The sequence below is a fragment of the Molothrus ater genome, chromosome 8 (genome assembly GCF_012460135.2).
Source record: "Molothrus ater isolate BHLD 08-10-18 breed brown headed cowbird chromosome 8, BPBGC_Mater_1.1, whole genome shotgun sequence".
Classification (NCBI taxonomy): domain Eukaryota; kingdom Metazoa; phylum Chordata; class Aves; order Passeriformes; family Icteridae; genus Molothrus; species Molothrus ater.
This window is the reverse complement of record NC_050485.2, coordinates 8,014,700-8,034,916: the sequence shown is the minus strand read 5'-3', so window position 1 is coordinate 8,034,916 and position 20,217 is coordinate 8,014,700. Positions and strand designations below refer to the sequence as shown.

General features: G+C 51.3%; 3 protein-coding genes across 4 annotated transcripts in view; 1 reads left to right on the top strand and 2 right to left on the bottom strand.

Annotated features, from left to right (window-relative positions):
- Window positions 1-545, bottom strand: part of PSD (pleckstrin and Sec7 domain containing) — a 42,302-nt gene extending 41,757 nt beyond the window's left edge. The window contains exon 1 of the mRNA XM_036385998.1: window positions 526-545. The gene's annotated coding sequence lies outside the window, so the exon portion shown is untranslated. The remainder of the gene's footprint in view (window positions 1-525) is intronic.
- A 2,192-nt stretch (window positions 546-2,737) lies between these two features.
- Window positions 2,738-8,484, top strand: FBXL15 (F-box and leucine rich repeat protein 15). The gene is made up of 4 exons (XM_036386009.2): window positions 2,738-2,881; window positions 3,716-3,966; window positions 4,692-5,194; window positions 5,569-8,484. The coding sequence occupies exons 2-4, from the start codon at window positions 3,784-3,786 to the stop codon at window positions 5,756-5,758; spliced, it is 876 nt and encodes a 291-aa protein (XP_036241902.1). The 5' UTR covers window positions 2,738-2,881; window positions 3,716-3,783; the 3' UTR covers window positions 5,759-8,484.
- On the bottom strand, window positions 6,806-17,832 carry CUEDC2 (CUE domain containing 2). 2 transcript variants are annotated; one of them, XM_054515671.1, is made up of 10 exons: window positions 17,724-17,832; window positions 16,793-16,922; window positions 13,703-13,794; window positions 12,769-12,912; window positions 12,384-12,445; window positions 10,818-10,951; window positions 9,810-9,980; window positions 9,417-9,478; window positions 7,698-7,758; window positions 6,806-7,325 (listed from the first exon to the last, which is right to left on the bottom strand). In XM_054515671.1, exons 3-10 carry the CDS (start codon window positions 13,774-13,776, stop codon window positions 7,179-7,181), a joined length of 855 nt encoding a protein of 284 aa, XP_054371646.1. In that variant the 5' UTR covers window positions 13,777-13,794; window positions 16,793-16,922; window positions 17,724-17,832; the 3' UTR covers window positions 6,806-7,178. The 2 variants fall into 2 exon arrangements, with proteins under 2 accessions (XP_054371646.1, XP_036241905.1); XM_036386012.2 differs by lacking the exon at window positions 17,724-17,832 and adding an exon at window positions 17,104-17,409.
- Between the last annotated feature and the right edge of the window lie 2,385 nt (window positions 17,833-20,217).

Genomic DNA, 20,217 nt, shown 5'->3' with positions numbered 1-20,217 from the left:
TAGCCCTGCTTTCCCCCACAGGACATCGGTGGCCACTGGGATAACAGGAATGCCAGAAGGCTGAACAGCGTCCCCTGCGTGCTGAAGGTACCTGTGCAATACACTCCTCCAGCTGTCCTGCAAGAACTGCAGGTGTCATAGCCCAACATTCACCAGGTCCAACTCAGAAAGCTATTCTGGCAGACCTGTTTGAGGTATTACGAATCAACTAAAAATGGGTATCCAACTGAAGCTTAAAAAGGAGACTTACAGACGCCTCTCAAGAGAAATGCAGACCCAACTTTGGCAGAATATATTCCAACAGAAAGCCAGAAGCTTGCTGCAAATCTTGATTGAGCAGAACAGAGCAAATCTCTGGTTCTTCAAGCTTGTCTGCTTAGAGCTGTCCCTTCCCTGCACAGCTACAGTGGATAACACCCCCCAAGCCCTGTACTGCAGTGCTGTACAGCCATTTCATCACTGTTCTGCATGCAGGAAAACTCGATAGACATGAGCACAAAACCAGTACTGGTTTGGGATCCTTACCATTGGTGTAGACCTGGGTTGCTGAGTTCACTGAACATCCTGATGGTGTAAAGCTGTGTCTCAGCACACACCTCTACGATACACTAACAGTCTCTGATGCTCTTTCTGCATCTGCAAACAGCCTGTGGACAAAAAAAACCCAGACCAATATGAACATTTCACAGCTGGAAAGTATCCATAATTCCTAGTACCTCACATATACATCTCAATAGCTGTAGCCGACAAACCAGCCAAACCCCTCACAGGCCAAGAGCTCTCAGGCCCTTGGGGAACTTATAAACCTTAGTGGCCCTAACCAGCCTCATGTCCAACTTCTACCACTCCTGCCCTACCCCAGTGATTCCATACATTGGACTCTGCCAGGTGGCACTTTTCCATTTCACAGCGGGAAGCCAAGAACAGAGTGCTATCACCACAGGGAAAGAAAGAGCTGTCCCAGGACATGGCCAAGGGCATTCTTAACTACAACAGAAAATTTAAAACTCTGCATAATTTGTCCTTTAAATGAGAAATGTGGCACTGTGCTAACTCACAGAGCCACTGGAATCCTCGAGGAGCAGGTGCTATGTGTCCTGGGGCAGACAGGGTGGGTAGTTTCCCCCAGAGGAAAGAAGACCTTTCCACAAACCAGCTTCTATGTTTCGAGGAAATGAGCAGAGCAGGGTGCACAGACAGATCATTGCTTTCCAGGAAACTTGGGACCAGGGATTTGGGATTTGTTTACTGTCTGTGGACCCTACTCTTTTGCCAGGTGGATTTATTTATAGTTTCTATGCCCGCAGTAATCAGCAGCTCGATGCTGCACAAGTCAGCAGGTCTCAGTCCCGAGACAGAGATGGAGTCCAAGGATCTGTGCCGGCTCGGAGGTGTTATCTGGGATAACGGAGATGTGGTGTGCGAGTGCCGCACCAACGCAGACCGGGTGCCCGCCGGTGCCCGCTCCAAACCGACAGCGGGGAGGAAGGAGCTGCGTCCGTTCCTACGGGGTCGTTATGGCAACTGCGCGGGCAGGAGCCCGGGCCGCTTCTCCGCGGGGGCTGCGGGCAAAGGGGGGGACCCCACCCTGTGCCCGGGGCTGCGGAGGCAGGTGGGGCACCGGCAGGGTCCGGAGCGCGAGGAGCCGGTTGGCAGTGTGCGAGGATGCGGGCTGGGAGCGGCGGGCCGCGGGCAGCCCCGGGGCGGGGACAGCCCGGTACCGGCGGAGGAGCGGGGCCCAGTGGCTGCCGGTCGGGAGTGTTATGAGAACTGCGAGCTCCTGGGATTAGCCTTTCCCGGGGATCCGTCCGCTGCTGCGGGCGGGAAAGGGCGGCACAGCCCGCTGGAAGACCCGCGGAGCCGGGCCGGTGGCCGGGGGATCTGGCGGGGCCGTCGCTCACCGGCAGCAGCGGGTCCCGGCTCCGCGTAGTGCTGAACGGACAGCGGCGCCGCGCTGCGCATGCGCGGCCGCTCGCCGGGGCTGGGGCGTGCGCTGGGAGCGGGGATGGGGGCAGCCGGTGTGCGCCGGGAACCGGAGCCGTGGGGAATGGGGGCAGCCGGTGTGCGCCGGGAACCGGAGCCGTGGGGAATGGGGGCAGCCGGTGTGCGCCGGGAACCGGAGCCGTGGGGAATGGGGGCAGCCGGTGTGCGCCGGGAACCGGAGCCGTGGGGAATGGGGGCAGCCGGTGTGCGCCGGGGAACCGGAGCCGTGGGGAATGGGGGCAGCCGGTGTGCGCCGGGGAACCGGGGCCGTGGGGAACGGCGGCAGCCGGTGTGCGCCCGGGAACCTGGGCAGCTGCGGGGCTGAGCAACCGGTGTGCGCCGGGGAATTGAGGCCGTGGGGAACTGAAGCGGCTGGTGTGCGCTGGGATCTCGCGTGTGCTGGGGAAACGGGATAATCGAGGAACTGGGACAGGCGGTGTGCTCTGGGGAGCCGGGGTAGCTGCGGGGCTGCAGCCACCGGAGTGCGCCGGGGAACGGGGTCCATGGGGATCTGGTGTGCCTAGCGATCTGGGATAACTGAGGAACTGGGACAGGCGCTGTGCGCGGGGGAGCGGCTGCGCCCCGTGAGCTGGGCCACCAGAGCCGGTGTGCGCGCCGCGCCGCTGGGAGCAGCCTGCGGGAGTCGCTGCGACACCAGTGGGACCTGTGGCTACCGTGGCCCACTGTACCGCCCGGCACTCCCCGCCGCGGTCCGCTGCCTCACTCCGCTCCCGGTAGCGCGCTCCGCCGCCGGGGCGCGGCCAGGGGCGGGGCCGAAGGTGGGGTGGCGGGGCGCGCGCACTTCCGCCCGCCGCCGTGACGTCACGGGCGGCCGCCGGTGTCCAGGGCGGGTGCGGCGCCGGATGGAGCGGCCGGGAGAGCCCCGCCGGGGCCGCAGGTACCGGGGAAAGGCAGGGCAGGGCATTACAAGGCATTACAAGGCAAGGCAAAGCAAGGCAAAGCAAGGCAAAGCAAGGCAAAGCAAAGCAAGGCTGGGCTGGGCTGGGCTGGGCGCTGCGGCGGCGGGCAGCGGGACGGTCTCCTGGTCCCGGCGGCCGCCCCGCTGCGGTGGCGGGGCTGCCCGGGGGCGGCTGCGGCCGAGCGAGGCCCCTTGGGACGGCGGGACGGGAATGGCCTCGGGTGAGGACCCCCCCAAGTACGGACTGTGCTGGGGCCGAGTGTAACCGCGGCCTCCAGCCGCAGCTCGGTGGGCTTTGGGCTGCCGGGACCCCTCTGCTCCTTCCCTTCGCGGCCCGAGGCCTCATCTTCGCGGCGACGGTGAACGTCCGCTCCTCGGAGGGAGGCTCCCTGCGGAGAGCCCGGAGCCTTGTTTCTCCCGCGGGAAGGAGCAAGCGGTCTCTCCCCCTGGCAGGGTGCCCGAGTGGCCCGGCACTGGATGCGGGGACTGGCTGACAGGTAGAGCGATGTTCGGACACGAATGCTGGGCACAGCTACTGTGCGACTGCTGCGGTAACGCTGCAGCAGCTTCTTGCTGCTTCGCTGAGGGACGGGGCCTCCTTCAGCAGCTGGTGGAAAGCCCCACCCAAGCTCTCCTGGAGGGCACTATGGGCAGGTAGACTCGGATGCCTGAGCAGTGAACGTCCCAGGCTGGGGAGGTGGTGATGCAGGCAGCAGGCACGTGCCCTGCTGGTTGCTTGCCAAGGGGCTGTTCCCTGTGGGCTGATTGAGGGAATCGTCGCCGATTCTGAGTCTTTCTTTTTGGCTGTTCTAGAGGCACCCGGCAGTAGGTGTGAGCTGATCTTGCCTGGCTCCTGCGGTAGCCTGGCTCTCTGGTGTCTGATGATGAGCGTGACCCCGACCAGGGGATGCCTCCTGGACCTGCCCTGGGAAGACATCTTGGTTCCACATATCCTCTGTCATCTGCCACTGCAGCAACTCCTGAGCTTGCAGAGGGTCAGCAAGTCATTCCAGTCTCTCATCCAGCTGTACCTGGCCAACATGCGCTGCTTTGACTCAAGCCAGGTATTGGATGGCTCTGAGGCTGGGGGAGGACACAGATGTCCTACTGCTCTGGAACTAACAGGGGAGCATCTATGTGGGGAAAAGAAAGGGTAGGCAAGGAGGGTAGTTTCTGCTCAGAAGCTTGGGTTAATAGTTCAGGTGTCAGACTGGACAGATGGGCTTAGGAAGGAGAGGCAGTGATTCAGGGCCCAGCAATGCCAGTGTCTTGAGTAAGAGGCCCTGGGAGGAGTAAGCTTGGAAACTCCACCCAGGCCATTATGGGGCACTGGCTGGCAGTTTGGAGTTTTGGAGTGGCATGTCCTCACGAAAGTTGTGCAGTAGGTTGGGTCTGATGGGAGATAACTCTGCTTGGTCTTTAGGGAAAGTTGGTGCTACTCCTGGGAGCCACTGCCTGGGACAGACTGGAGTAGCTGCTATTCTGTGAGGACACAGAGTGGTCTAGCAAAGGGATATTTGGAAAGCGGAGGTGTGGAGCTCATCATGAGGATATAAATGCAGGAGTGATAATGTGGGATGGAGAAACCAGGGTATCGTCTAGCTTGTGGCAGTAGCATTGGCATGAAGTGAGCAGTCTGATGGTAGAATTTGCCTTGGGATGAGGACAGGGGATGGCTTTGGTCACTATTGTCACAGAAGAAGAGAGGAGGGGAGAGAGTATTTGGTGGGGACCAGGCTTATCTGAAACCCTGGGGGGATGCCTCATTCTTCCTGGGTTCCCCACGCAGATCGGACCTGCCATCCCTCGGGCCGCTTTTGTTAACCTGTTGAAGGACAATGAAGTTCTGCAGCAGCTGGCACTCCAGAACTGCTCCGAGTGGCTGACGGACCGGGAGCTGCTCCCAGTCATTGGGCAGAACCACCACCTGCACCGGATCCAGCTGAAGGGCTGCGCCCAGCTCAGCCGCCATGCGCTGGTGGCCATCTCGCTGAGCTGCCCCCAGCTGCGCCAGCTCTCCCTGGCTCACTGTGAGTGGGTGGACAGCCTGTCTCTGCGCAGCTTGGCTGACCACTGCAAGGCCCTGGAGGCTGTGGACCTGACGGCCTGTCGCCAGCTGAAGGACGAGGCCATCTGCTACCTGGTGCAGAAGTGTGGCAGGCTCAAGTCTCTGTCACTGGCTGTCAATGCCAATGTGGGCGACGTGGCAGTTGAGGAGACTGCCAAGTGCTGCCCAGAGCTGGAGCACTTGGACCTCACGGGGTGTCTACGAGTCAAGAATGACTCCATCAGGTACTATGCAACATGGGGGGCCAGAGTGGGGATGGCAGGTGTCTGGGATGGGGAGAGGGAGAGAACCAGAGAGTAAAGTCATGTTTCTTCATGCTGAAAGCAGTGAGAGCTTAGTCTGGGAGAGAAGCCACTAGCAGGCCCTTCAGGGGAAGCACTGTGTGCTATTGACAGCAAATTTCCCAGCATATCATGGAGGATAGGTCTGGGATCCGGATGTCCCTTGACTTTATCTCATACCACCATGGTGCTGTCCCCAAAGTATGGTGCATGTGTGGCACAGTCATGAGCGCTAGGCTGCTGGGAGTAAAGAGGAGTGTGAGTGGTGCACTTAGGAGTCCTGACTTGCAACTTGCCTATGTTGTCTTTCTTGGCAGGGTCCTGGCTGAGTACTGTCCCAAGTTGCGCTCGCTGAAGGTCAAGCATTGCCACAACGTGGCTGAGTCCAGCTTGAGCATCCTCCGGAGCCGTGGGGTGGAGCTGGATGTGGAGCCTCCACTGCAGAGGGCTCTCGTTCTGCTGCAGGATGTGGTTGGCTTCGCCCCTTTCATCAACCTTCAGATCTAGAACTGCTGCTGCTGGGGAGGGGGGGACTGACACAATGCTGGGATCCCAGAAGGATGCCGGAACTGGCTGCTGTAGGGACATGCAGAGGGAGAGGTCAGTCCCATTGGTGAGGCTGGCCTAAGTGGAGCTCACTCTTTCCTCTGGGGCTGTGTAGGAGCCACTGAGTGCTCATAAGTGGACTTCATTGGTGCCTCTGGAGAAAGTAACTCCCTCTGCAGTGGCGTGGAAAGAGCGAGTGATTTGCAGGAACACCATGGTGCTGAACAGGTGCTTGGTCAGGCCAACTGATAGATAGGACTTATTATTTGTTGTATTTTAAATCTTTAAGCAGCAGCTGTCAGAAAGCAGGGGAGTATTTGATGGGGGATTGTCCCCTGGGGTAGGTGTGCAGGGCATGCCAGCAGAGCTGTGGAACAAAGCAGACCAGCTGGAGCAGAAAGAATAGCTACCAACCCTCCTCTTGGGAGAGGGCAGGCCCCTCTGGGCTCTGGGAGGAGGGCAGTGAGCCTAAGCTCCAGCCCACAGCCACTGGCTAGCCTGGCACCAAAGGACTAGCATGGCCCCAGTACAGGCAGTGTGTCTGCCCAGGTCTAGTGTGGCTGGTTTAGGCTGGAACAAGGTGGAAATTGTGCTCCAAATGGCAGTTTGATTGACAGAAAAATGCCAAACCTAGCTGTGCTGTCACTGAAAGCAGTTGGTCATTGCCATTTGTTTCTTCCAGCATCTGACTTAATATTTTAGTAGTGCTCAGGCCTGCTACTGTATTTTGCTCCCAGTTGTGTGGCTGGAGCTTTGGCTCTCAACAGTGGTGAGAAATGGCAGGAGCACTGACTCTGCTATCAGCTGGAGTTTATGGAGAGAGCTGCAGATTGTGTTGGCAGGGGGAGCCTAGTGCTGGAGTTGAGCCTAAGCCCTTTAATCCGCTAGGCAATTAATCAAACAGCAGCTGCATCTTGAGAACGTGATGAAGAGAGTAATTAGAGGAAGAGAGGATGACCCTGCTCCTGTCTTTGGAGGCAGTGTTTTAAAGCATGTGCACGCTCTGGCTGAACTACACACCAACTCACATCATCTTTATTAATACTGGCACTCAAAGCAACAGTGCACAAAGACTTGTTAAAAAGGTTGCTGCAAAAGCACATGCCACATCTCAGATCTAAAAATGTCCCATGCAAGGAATAGCAGAGAATGCCCAGGTCCTGGAGAGCCACTGCAGTGTGCCCGGGGGGGCAGAGGGATAGCTACACAAGGAGAGAAGTCTGCTCAGCCAGGTTAGTTGAGGAAACTGAAAGCAGTGTCCTGGCTTCCAGGTTAGTTCAAGTTAGTAGCAGGTGAAGTCGACCTCATTCCTAGCACCACACATCCATCCTGCCATGCCTGGCAGTGAGGTGGAAGGTTGAAGAGCAGGAGGACCTGGCTGTCAGTGGAATTTATACTTCCTGGCTGGTTTTAGGCTGATGTAGGTTCTCTTCATCTCCTCACTCTCAGGCTTCTTGATGTCTTTGTACCTCTCTCCTTTTGTGCTCACCACCTGGTTATCAATATAGCGGATCAACTTCTTGGGAGCCTGGAGAGGAAAGATATCAACACCAAGTGGATGGACAGCCACACTGCTAGAGAAATGGAGGGGGCAAGCAAAAGCAGAGCTGCACTATGGGAGGTGACTGGGTGGGCTGCTTTACCATTGTCTGTGTTGGGAATCTTGGCCAAAACTGGGAAGGGTGCTATCTGATGGGAGGGAGCAAGAGCCATGGTAGTCAGAAAAGGTAAGAACTGGCATTTCCTGCAGCACCTTAGCTGAGCTAATCTTCCCTCTTTGACTGACAGGTTCTATGAACAGACCTGCCTTTGGCCTGCCCTGTTGTTTTTTTGGACTTGCAGCCTGGTTTTATTTTAACCTTTGGGACATTTAAACTGCTGGTGAGCTGGGCCTGCTTACCTCTTTGGGTGGAGCTGGCCGATGTGTTTTCTGATCGTCTGCACTATCCACCATCATGTATCTGAAACACAAGAAGCATTCAGTGAACACTCTAACATACATTACTGGGGGCTACTCACAGCCTATGTCCCTTCTCCCCTGGCTGGTTTGTGTCCTACTTGCCTAGACTGCAGCTAGGAAAACGTGTTCCCCTCTGGGTGAAATGGGCAGGAAGTATGTCACCCTTCTGGTGAGAATCTAGCGGGATTCTCCTGGAGTGGCATCCTTAGCTGTATGTGAAGGGTATTGAAAACTCAGGTGGTTGAGAATGCTGACAGCCACTGCAGAACTGAGAGAGGTACTGAGGTCTGCTGTGTTCTGCCATCAGGGCAGCTTTGTTCCTTCTCAGTGCTAGTGATGGCAGCCAAATGAGACATAGGTGAGATTACAGGACCAATCTGTCTGCTTTTGCCCTGAATGATGGTGTTCCTTTCACACTCCTCCTACTACTTGACTGTGAAACAGGTCTGTGCTGGAAGCAACTTGATAAAAGCATCACCTCATTTCCTATGTAATTGAAACATCAGGGTCCAAGCATTTGCTTGCTGTACTGCTGAGTTGCTACTCTGAGATTTTGGTGCTGGTTAGCACAGGTGACCATGACTTCTCCCTCAGTAGTTAGTATAGTTACTCTTGTGTATCTTCAGCTATGGCCATCTGCTTTCTGTACCTGTGCTTGAGTGATGTTTAAAGTACAGGATGTTGCCAAAATGTCATTAAAGTGAAGTTCTCAGAAACATAACAAGAAGCTGGTGGTTTTTTTTCCCTTGCCTGTCCCTCTGAATTGAGCCTGCACAGGAGATGGGCAAGGACAAGGATTACTACTTCTGCCTGGATGCTGTTCTGCCTTGCTTTATCTTTCCTAGCCTATCGACTGTTTATTTTGTCCCTGGGGAGAATGTAAAGTGGAAAAGATGTGGCTGGATAGACGTGTGGAAGCTCTATGCCTGCATGAGGATACTCATGAAAGATGTGATCTTAAAGCAGAGAGATGAAACCACAGTGTGGGTTCTCCCATTGAGAATTCTGTTTGAATGCTTTTAGAAATGAATATAGGTAAACTTTCATTCCCAAGAAGTCCATAGGACTTCAGAGAGGTTTCTTTAAATGCATTGAATTCACACCTTCAGCAGTTGAGATTCAATCTTCCCAGTGCTGTTGTATAGGCAGTCTCTTGAAGGTATCTTTAACCTTGTTTGGACTGTCTCCAAGAATGGAGGTATGAATGAGTTACTGTAGTTCTACAGGTCACCATGTGTTTGTTACCTGAGCTGCAGCATGATGTTTGTGCCTTGAACCTTTAACCAGGACCTCAGCTAACAGCACTGTGACTTACACTGCATCTATAGGAGGCTGAAACCTTGCACGCAGCCAGTGCTGTGACCCAGCTGGTACAGGTCATGTGTTTCTGTGCCAGAGCTCTAAAAGAAACCAAACCTGTTCTGTTGTTTAGGTTTTGTGGGTTGTTTGTTTGGGTTTTTGGGTTTTTTGTGTGTATGTGTTTGGTTAGTTGGTTTTTTCATTTTTTTTTCCTTCTTCCCAGCTGATGATTGTATTTGTGCTTAGATGTGTTCAGCCAATACCCACCCCTAGTTCTTTATAGACCACACTGTTCCCCAAACTGCTACCTCTTCATTGATTTGGAGCAAAACAAGGGGTTCTTTGCTGCTGGGTACTTACTTCTGTAGGATGACCTGTTTTAGCTCCTCGTGGTTGGGTGCTCTGCGAGGCCGTGCCAGTTCCTGGGAGGAGACAAGTTGGTGTGTGAATAGCACAACAACAGGGCATACAGCTTACCTGCTAGCTCAGTGAAACCAGCTGCTGGTGGAGCACTCCAGGGGGAAAGGGGTGCCAGCCACAGCTCCACTGGGGTCCTGCCTTGGTGGGCACAGCCTATACTAGGAGAGCCAGGGGAGGGAAAGGAGCTGTCGCTCTGCATGATCCTCCTGGCTTATTGTGCATAAAGTTTCTGCAGTCAGAATTTCTGCTTGTAGCAGACAGCTGTGGCACCTGTATGTCCCTGAGTTCTGCCCTGCTCCTTGGCCCACTGCCACCCTGGTCAGAGTACAGTACCTTCACACTCGCACCTGCTGGGCCTATTTCCACCTTCTCCTCCACAATTAACTGCACTGCCTCTTCCAAGTTCCCCAAGGTCATGGCGAGAGCCTTCTCTGCCTGGTTCACAGTACAGGCTGGGAACATCTCCAGGAGCAGCTCCACCCCATCCTTCAAGTCAGCACCTTCCTAGTTGGAGAAAGAGACAGTGGTAAGTTGGGGATGCAGTGAGGAGAGGGCTACTGAAAAGGGCCTCTGTTTTTTCATAGTCAGGAAATTCAGCTTGCCTTTTGCTGAAAGCTCTCTCTCCTTACCACCATTACTAAATCTGATTCCTGAAGCTAACAGGGGACTGTATCTTTGGAAAGACCAACTCCTCTCTCTCTCCTTTGATCTCCTCCCTCTGTATTTCACCTTGCTTTAAAGCACGGCTCCTGTAACCTGACTCATCTGTGTGGCCATGCTTAAGAGTGAGTGAGCTTCCTGGACCCTGTGGTGCGAATGCCTGACTCCTGCCCACCTTGTGAAGTTATATGTACTTTGATTAGAAAGGAAAGGGCCTGCTAAACACTGACCTGATGCTACATCAGAAGGCATCACCATAGCAGCATTTTCTAGAACGCTGTGGACACAGAATGCTTGTACTGCAGAGCAGGAATAGATCAGTACTGGAGAAACAGCAAGCAGGGTGTGGGGGAGGAAGCTGGGGTTGATGTAGAAGGTACTGCAGTACCTGTAGCTGCTGTGGGATTTCTGAAGGCACTGGGACAGGCTCTCTCAGCCATTGCTCTTGCTTACGCTTTCCAGCCACTGAAAAGGATGAGCCAGAGCATTGGCTCACAGTCTGTCAGCACATAATTTTCTGACAGTCTTGCTCAGGCCATACAATGGAGAAGATCATGGACAGAAGTGATGCTGTGTCACAGCCTATGCTGTCCAGAGCTGGAAAATGCCCTCAGGTGGTGCTGGTAGCCTAGTGCTGTGTGCCTGTCCCAGTGTTCCTGCTCCTCTGCGGGGTACTCCTACCTGGGCCCCGGCTCCGTCTGTTACAGTGCACAGTCTTTCCCCGTTGCAGGCTCCAGCTCCAGCCTCCTGGCCCTTGGTGAGATCTTCAGAGGACGCTTCACTCCTGCTTTCCACAGCCTTTTGGCCAAGTTTTTCTTAAAGACACAGTGATATCTCCTGAGGAACAGTCCCACTAAGGCTAGAGCTCTGTGCTTTCTGTTGGCATTAGATTGCTAGTGCATTGTGTGCCAAAGCAAATCTCTTCTTAAGTGACAATACTTGGAAGCACTACTGTTTCTCCTGCCCTTAGCAGGGATAGCTGCAGCTCTGCTCCCACTGATCTGCAGGAAGCCAGTTCTAGCACATGCTGGAGTGCCTGAGTTCTGCATTTCCAGGCTGTAAAGGGCACGGGCTGCTTGCAAATTCAATTATACTTTTCAATTCTCAGTCCACTAGTGCTTCGGTTGTGGATACTTCTATTTCTAAGAATTCCCTGGTATTTGCTCTTTGAACTAAGGTGTAGTTTTGATTTTAAACTTGGGAATACACTGTGGTAGTCCTCAGGCTGCATGCAAGCCAGCACATCCTGTGATCAGGTTACTCTGATGGATATCTTTTTTTACAGGCTCTTTTTCCCACTGTAGGAAGAACCATTTCACTTTTGTTCTGTCCTAAGACTGGAATGGTGCTTTCCTTCCACACTCTGGCTACATCAGAATCCTCAAAGGGTAGGATGCAGGGGAGCAGAGCAGAAGATTTTGTCAAGTTCAAGAAAGCAGTAAGAAAGATAAAAGACAGGACTGTCTATTCTACATTGTGTAGCCTACTGGCAAGGCAGCAGTGATGTTGCTAGACCAGCAAAACTCAGACTGGTTATGTCCTGAAAGATTTGATATCCAGGCACTGCAACCTGTCTGTTCCTTAGTGGAAAGTACCCATGGAGTTAATTGATACAGCAATCCAGCTGGCCTGTGAATGCTGAGGTTAGAAAGGGCCATTGTCACAGCGTAGTCTTCTGCAGTCCTGCAGAGTGCAGGTCAGAGCACATCACTGATTTTGCATCTGTGCCAGGGTTCATGGATGAACAGGAAGTGAGCTTTGAGGATGCTCAAAGTTAGATGTTGTATCCATGCACTCAGCTGGATACCCTATTTGATGATGTACCTGATAAAGGCTGCCCAGTGGTAGTGCCACTTAGGCAGATGGCTATCAGAGGCAGGCAGAAATCCTCTTTCAGAATTAACTTACAGCAGAATTTCAACAAGCAGCCCTGAATTAGTTAGTTCTTTCTTATTACTCTGGCTTTGATCTCAATAGAGGTATTTGGAGAATTGATCAAGTGTTTTTCACTTCAGTATGTCTTGGACAGTATTCCATATGACTCCAACCTCCCATCTCCCATTTGTTGATGTGAAAAACCTGACTGTTGGAAAAAAAAACCCCAAACCTGTCAATCAATTTGGGCCACCTTATAAGTTCCTAACTGTGGCAAACAAGTTTGTACTTTTTCTGTGACATTGTTCAACTCCAAATATTAAGGCTAAAAACATATACAGATCTTGTGCTGACATTGTTTGTGTAACTCACCTTTGTTGCGAGCTTCACAAAGCCTTTCTGAGAGGGAGAACATCATTTCACAAACATCCCCACTGCAAGAGACAGAAGCTGTATAATAAGCATGAAGAATAAAAGCACTAGCCTCTCCTACTTGGCTACCATTTTATAGAAAGACAAAGCTTGATGGGAAGCCCAGTAAAATCAACTGGTATTTCAGATTACCAAGGACCTACTTGCAAACTATACTAGGATTAGCATCTGTGTATTCAGGCAAAGAGTGACTTATCATGATGGCTCAGGTTTAGTACTAATACATTTTCAACTGGATATAACAAAAGAATTTGTAGTACTGGGGGTCTTGGGGCTAGGCCCTTGATGCATGGCATACACATACAAACCAGTAACAATCACATACCTGTGGATTTCTGCAAAACCAGGGATATATGCCTCCATCATTTCCACAAAGGTGTCCATGTCAAAAGTCTCTTCAGGGGATTCTGGTGAGCCCAGCTCTTCCAGGACACCCGTGATGTAAGAGAAGAAAACATCATCCATCCCACTGGAGACAAAGAGAACACAGACAGCAAGGTCAGCAGGCCCATTTTTTCCTTTCTCTCCATCCCCATTCTGCCTAACCTTGTGTCTTTCTAATAGAGCAGCAGGACCTATGTGACTGTATGTTATGAGGAGATACCACCCCTAAGGCCAAGTAGCAGGTGGTCAGCGGTTGAGAGGGAAGCATTAACAGATAAATAGTACATGTGTTCCTACTGCCTGGGCAGCACTGAATGAAAGTCCCAGTGTGTTCCAGAGGCTGTGCTCCTGTGGTTGCTTCAGCTGAGCTAACCAACATATTCCAGGTGTTCAAGACCTTGGCTGTTCTCTATTGACTGGTATTTCAGGTGAGTTACACTTTCTGTGGGATACAGTGTTCTCTGCTTGCTGCTGTCCACGCTGGTGTCAGGAACACGCTTGCTGCTGTGTTCCAGCCTCAAGGTGGCTGTATCTCAGCATGCAGGCAGAGCTCAAAACAGGGAGAGGCCTGACAGAGATGATCCTGCTCAGAAAGCCATTTAGGAGTGCTGTGGAATGAAGGAAATCCCATATCCTAATGGGTATTACTGGACAGGAAATTAATCATCTTGCTCATCAAAGAAATGCCATTGCTAGATTGCAATGCTAAACTATAGTTATTCCAGCATTCCCATCAGAGCCTATGCAAATTACCTACATCCTGGATCTGGCTTAAGAGGGAGCAACACAAAATACAGGAAAACTACAGAATTCAGTATAATGCACAGAGTGACAATGCAGGAGCAACGATACTGGAACTGCCTATCTCAACATACCTGAGATCTGCTCCAGGGATGTGGGACTGGATGAAGCGTGTCAGTGTGTCTTGAATGATTCTTTCAATCTCCATATCTCTCTAAGCCTTTTCCTTTAAAAAAAAAAAAGAAGGAAAAACTCTGTGTAATTTTAATAAAATAAAAATATCAAGATCAAAATGCAGGTATGGTATAGGCAACTGTGCTCTTCCCATGAGAACAATTCACAAACTTCTCCAATGTCTTATCTTCTCTGGGTAACAGCAGGCAAAGATAGCCATAAAAAACTGCAGTATGAGGATCCACTGGAAAAAGGAGCCCAATATCTTAGGCCTCTCCTGACTGTCTTGATGCTGTCAGTATGCAGCTGTACCGTACATTTAACAAGTCCCCTCTGGGAAGCAAAGCTGGAAATGCAGATGTGTCCAGCTGCAGGAACCAGGGACTCCTTCTGAGCTGGAAGACTGTGCTGTCCAGTGAGGAAGAAACAGGGAGTAGGCTTGTACACTCCCTGCAGAAAGGGGTGGACCTTCCAGCCAAGAGCATAGGCAGTGATGCTTGGACTTGACTCAGGAATGAGTGGGAGGAAGGGTAATGTCTCCTAAAGAAAGGACATCCTAGAGTATATTTTACAGGGAAATACCAAGCAGGGCACAGACAAGTAGTCTGCCAGCCAAAATATCAAAGGTCTCCAGGTCAGGCATGGACTGCCAATGGAATCCTGCCCAAACAGGAGCCCGTTGTTGTGCTCAGTAAATGAGCCATTCTAGAGCTGATGCAGCTGCAACAAGGGGCACTTGATAACCCAAAACTCAGGGGAGTTCTAAGAATCACAGAGCTCCTGCAGAAGCAGTGGCAGAAGGGGGCTGCCCACAGCCCTGCTTTGGCTATCAGTACTGAGCCTGGACTGAACAGGGTGGAAAAAAGCTGTTTCTTAACCATTCCTTCCCCTTGGGGTCTACAGAGCTGCTGGGTGGACAGATTCTTGGTATAAGCACCAAGTTCTTCCCAGGAAGGAAACCAGCCTTGCATTTAGAGAAACTGATGTGGTCATTGGCCAGAGAAGTTCCAAGGGTCATCATGCTCCCATCAGTGCAGCTCTCTCATTTCAACTACACTAGGACCTGGCCAGGCCTGTTTGACACAGAACTCATAGACAGTCATATAGCTTACTAAACAGACAATTCTGGTGTCCATGGGAATCAGAAAGGTTTGGCATTTCCAAACTAGAGGAGTCTTCCAGAGTTAGCAGCATATAAACAAAACCACCCCGTGACACTCAGCCAAATTTAGAATTACCTAACTCGGGACATCAAAACTCCTTCTGCATTAAACTTTCAAATGCTACACTTCTTCTAGTGATGACCTGCAATAGTTAAGGGGGAGATTCACTAGGAGAGCTTATCCTATGTGCTCAGTTTTGTGTGTGATTTACAATGCACAAAATTATCTACAACCCAAAGGCAAGAGAAATCACTCTCCTGAGAGCTCAGGTTTCCTGAAAAGATGTTACCATACTTCTAAACTTCCAGTCATAATTGCAATGTGGGTTTTAAGATCACTTCACTAGTTCTCACTGATTCAAATAAATTTGTGAAACTCCTTCTGCATTTCTTGTTGCAATATGGGTTCTGTGTAACATGTTGCACAGAATCTATTTTTAAAAGCATATGATGAAATGATACTCCTATTGCTCTGCTCACAGCCTTACAGTTTTGCCCTGTCAGAACATGAGAGCTTCAGCTCCTGGAAATTCCTGTCATTTTCTGACAAACCCCAGTCTTTAAACACTGGGTTTTTTTATCAAGGAGTGAGCAGTGGAGCACTGTATGTCATCTCATTAAGTCAGGCTTAGTTTGAAATGCCAGCAGTGCTTATTTGAATCACATAACCTCAGGCAGAGAAAAGTGGAATCAGTTCTCAAATGGTGAATGTGAAAATTATTCATTTTCTGTATTAGATGCTTTGGCCAGTTTCCTACCCTATTTCAGTCCTGAGAACCTAGCAATCTCAACAATCTCCATCCCCTTGTATTCTCCTTCCCAACATGTTAACGTCAAATTTATTTTGGTGGCTTGGTGGGGCTTTTTGTAAAACAAATGTAGAAATAATATCCCTCTAAAAGTACCATTGCTCTTGTGGTGTATGAAATAGGTACTTATGGTATATTGAAGAAAAGTTGGTATGAATCTGTCTTCCTCAAAAAAAAAAAAGGCAAGAATCTGAACTGTTTGCATACAGCTAGATTGTTTTGGAAGGCTCTTTCAACTCCAACTTCAGTAATCATTCTCAAATGGTCAATGTGATGGAATGGGAATGACTGAGAGCCTTAGACTTTTTACTAACAAGACAGACTCAAGCAATTTAGCAGAATGTTTCTGAACTAAGGAACTGTATATCAACTTTTATGGGATCATAAATTTGCCTACCGATGACTAGAGGTATCTTCAAGTGGAAGGAGGTGGGTGTTGTATCCTTGGATGTTTCTCAGAACAGGTTAGAGCAAGTTTATGTAAATCTGATCTGAGAAGGTTCATTTAGCTCAAGTGTCAGTGAGTGAATAATGGGACAGGGATGGTTCACTGAGCTCTGAATTTTTTTTCTGAAAAAGCACAGAGCATGTCTTATGCTGCTTGGTGTGTCTGTGCTTGGGGAAGTGCATTGCTCTGGGATATAAGGCCCCCTCAGTGCAGCTTGTGACATACAGGCCCAGAGCGAACTTCTCAAAACACACGTGCAGGACAGAAAATGAGCTGTGGCTATACTCCACTGAACTATTTAACTCAAACTTTGCTGGCTTAAAAGAAAGCAGGCTAAATGACAGTTTACAAACAATTTCAGTGCTTCTATTTTTTGTTTTTCTTGCTAAAGAAGTCCCTGAAAGTGCTTTCACAGTGTAGCTGCTATGGGAAAGCAGACTGAAGTCACTGTGAGTGTTAACACAATTAACTGCTTAATGCTCTAAAATTAACATAAGACTTTTGTTCATAGCTTAGTCCCAGTAAACTACAGTGATAGAAGATAATAATGCCAGTGGCCAGGCTCTGCCCTCCCCTCTAGATCTACACTGGAAAGCTGCACTTGGATATTCTGTTGAGACAGGGCCCTTACCGGAACAGACGTGTCACCTGTGCGAGGTCTTCGGCTCACGGCCACTGTTTGTGAAGTCACTTCAGTGCCTGCAGAGGAGTTGACAGTCCATCCTATGACTGCCAGGCTCAAGCCATGAATGAGGGAACCCCTTTATGGGAAAGGAAAGCTGAATTAGCTGAAGCAGGAGCACAAGAGAATCATTCTGTATACTGGTGTCTTTATGCTTTATATCACTTGTGATCATTTCCCCTAACGCAGAGGGTGCAGCTTTATTCTTTGGCATAAAATGTACTTTGTGAAAGGATAACGTGGCTGTGAGAACGGTATACCTGTCACCCTTCAAATTCACTGCGACGCTGCAATGTTTTCCAACATCCACGGTTCATGCAGCAAGGCCAGCAGTGGTCCCTGCACATCACCAACATACTGCAAAGGCACTGCTGGCCTCATCGCCACGGCCGAGCAGGAGTTGTCTCTCGAGGCTTCGAGGAGACACACCGGAGAGCGAGCACCGGTGTTCTGCTGTGCAGGTGGCCCCGGCCGGAGCCCCAGGCGGCAGCGGCGACACGGGCCGGGCGGCTTTCAGCGCGCTCGGGCTGCTCCCCGCCACCGGCGGGCCACACTCCCTGCCGGGGGCTGACAGCGAGGCCGCAGAGTGTCCAGAACACGCGGGGCACGGGCCGGGTCCCCCCGCCGCGCCGCCCGCACCGTGCGTCGGTCCCCGCACCCCGGAGGCTGCGCCTTACCCTGCCCGGCCCCCTGGCCCGTCTCCCGCCCCCCGTGCTGCGGACCCCGGAGAGCCCCACTCCCGGGCTCCCCGGCGCTGTGTCCCGGGTCCCCAGTCCCGTATCCCGCGTCCCCTATCCCATATCCCGTGTCCCACATCCCGTGTCCCCGCGGGCGGGGCGGTAACGGGCGCGCGCCGCCGCCGCCGGGGGTTAGCGGTCACCTGATCGCCCGCGCGCCCCCGCCGCGCCGTCCTCCCTGCGCGCGGGGCCCGCGCGGCGCGCTTGAACGCGTCACGTGGCCACGCCAGCCGCCAGCCGCTGAGGCGCGCGCGGCCCGGCAGGGCGGGGCGGGGCCGGGCCGGGCAGGGCGGCTGCGCGCTGCCGCTCCCCGCGCCGCCATCTTTGCTGTGGGCAGCGGCCCGGGCAGGCGCGGCGCGGCGGGAGGGATGGGGGCGCTTGGCGGAGCCACCCCGGGAAAGGGTCCCCGGAGCTCTCCTCGCTGCCAAGTGCCAGAAACGCGTTTCCTGCTGAGAGTAACACGCTTTCGGGTGTCTGGGCCAGGCTGCCCAGCCATTCGGTCAGCCAGAGCTCTGTCGCGGGATGCTTCCCAAGCTGCCGCCCCGTGCAGTCTCCTGGCTAAAGACTCACGCAGCACACCCAGGCTCGACGAGCTGCTGAATAATCATCCATTCTGCCAGTCTGCAGGATTGCTGTGTGCCTAGGGCAGAGCGGGATGGGGGGACGGGCGAGTGCAGCCAGCGAGCAGGGAAAGAGCCGCGCTCCTGTCCCATCCCGCTCAGCTCCTGTCCCCGTCCTGCTCCAGTCAGGTGAGCTGCTCGCTGCTCTGCCTGGTCTGACAAGGCAGTGCTCCCTGGAGCACCTTTGGAGAAATAGCTCTGTTATGCCAGGTGCTTCTTCAGAAAAACCCTAAAGCAGCAAGGCATAGTTGTTGTCCGACTCATGCTCCTCAGTCATGTGTTTCTAAATACCCAGCGAATGAGCCTGTTTCTGCCTTTGGCAATTATTAAGAAAAAAAAAAAATCCAGAGTAATGCCATCTGGGTAGGGAACATCTCACTCACTCCAGTGTTACTAAGAGCAAAGTCTGTTTCCATTGTTTATTTCTCTTGAAATGTACGTACATTCATCCACTGACACTGTATGAATATACCTCATTGTAAAAGTATCCACTGCTTTTAATTTCTTCTGCTTTTGACTGTTTTTAGCTGCATTTATCCACACTTTAACCAGAAGTAATCAACTACGCTCTATTATCTTTCCTTCCATCTGTGTTTTTGCCTTAGTTTGGTGAACAGTTTGAAATCTTCTACCAAGCCTACTATTTCTAGGTTTCAAATTGTGTGACCCCGTTGTGTGAAGAACATGCTGAGAGTGAAGCTGCTTCTGGAACAGGCTTCATCAGTGAAGTGGAAGGAGAATTTTTGAAGAAAATGAAGTAGCATATGTAAAGTCCAGTCCTGGGGTGACTTTATGATGCTGAATTTTATCCCCATTTGTCTGTTTAGCCCAGAAATAAGTTTTGTGCCTTTAAAACTGGTTCTGAAAGTGAAGGGGAGGAGAAGAAGCGTGCAGTTTGTTTGCAGAAACTGCACTTTCTCCCCTGCATTCTTTCTCATGGACTGTGTTGTCTGCCGCACAGACAGCAGGAGAGAGCTCTCCTTTGCTTCTAGTTAAATTTTTTTAAGCTAGCTGAGGCAGAGAAGCTCCCTGGACAGTGGCTTTTCTTTTTCTTGGAACTGATCAGCCTTGCTTGGACTGAAAACCCAGAAAAGCACCAGGAGCTCAGACTGTGGCCCACCAGGGCCCAGGACTGCCTTTTCCAACGCAGGAGGGACCGATAAGAGACTGAGCGAGCTGAGCTACACCCCACAAAAAGAACTCTGAATTTGCCTCTCTTCAGAACAAGGAGAAATTCCATTGTTTAATATTATTATTTTTTAATGTTTGTAAGTACTTGGCTTGTTAAATAAACAGTTCCACTTTTCTCCAAGGAAATCTTTCCTGTACTGGTGACCAAGAGGGGCTGCTTGAATCTGTTTTCTAGAGGGATCCCATTCAAAAGTTTCCTCCCAAATTCACCCTAAACCAGGAGAAGCCCTTAGAAATGAACAATTTTTAAAGCTATGACAAACAATTGCAGTTACCCTGTTTGATCTAACTTCCCTCACCAACTCTTAATTGAATTAGAACAGACCTTCCTAACCTATGTTATGTTAAGAGGTTCTACCAGTGTTTTCCAGGTAGTTCATGGCATCCTTTTCATCAGCAGAATATAAGGATTTGTGTTAGATTTGTTTAGCCTCAGTCTGCTTTGTAGTTTCCTTGGCTTGCTTGGAAACCTTGAGGCTCACAAGAAATTTTGAGAGTTCTCAGATATTGTCAGTTCGGACAATTAAAAAATTTTACAAATCCTATGATTTTCGTATCACAGATTTCAGAACACCAACAGACTAGACCGCTGTTTGTTGTTTTTTTTCTACAACCAAGGCTTTGAAGGTGACCATCAGCTGGGACTATGATGGGAGGAGAAAACCCCACTGGACTTTAAAGCAGAGGTCTTAGAAAATCTAAGTTACAATACCACTGAGATTCTCCTATAACTATTTAAACTTCTTAGTTGTGTACATTGAGTACTAGGAGGTAGTGGCTTCTTTTAGTGTACTTTTTTGCAATTTGATATTTCACCTTCCCACCT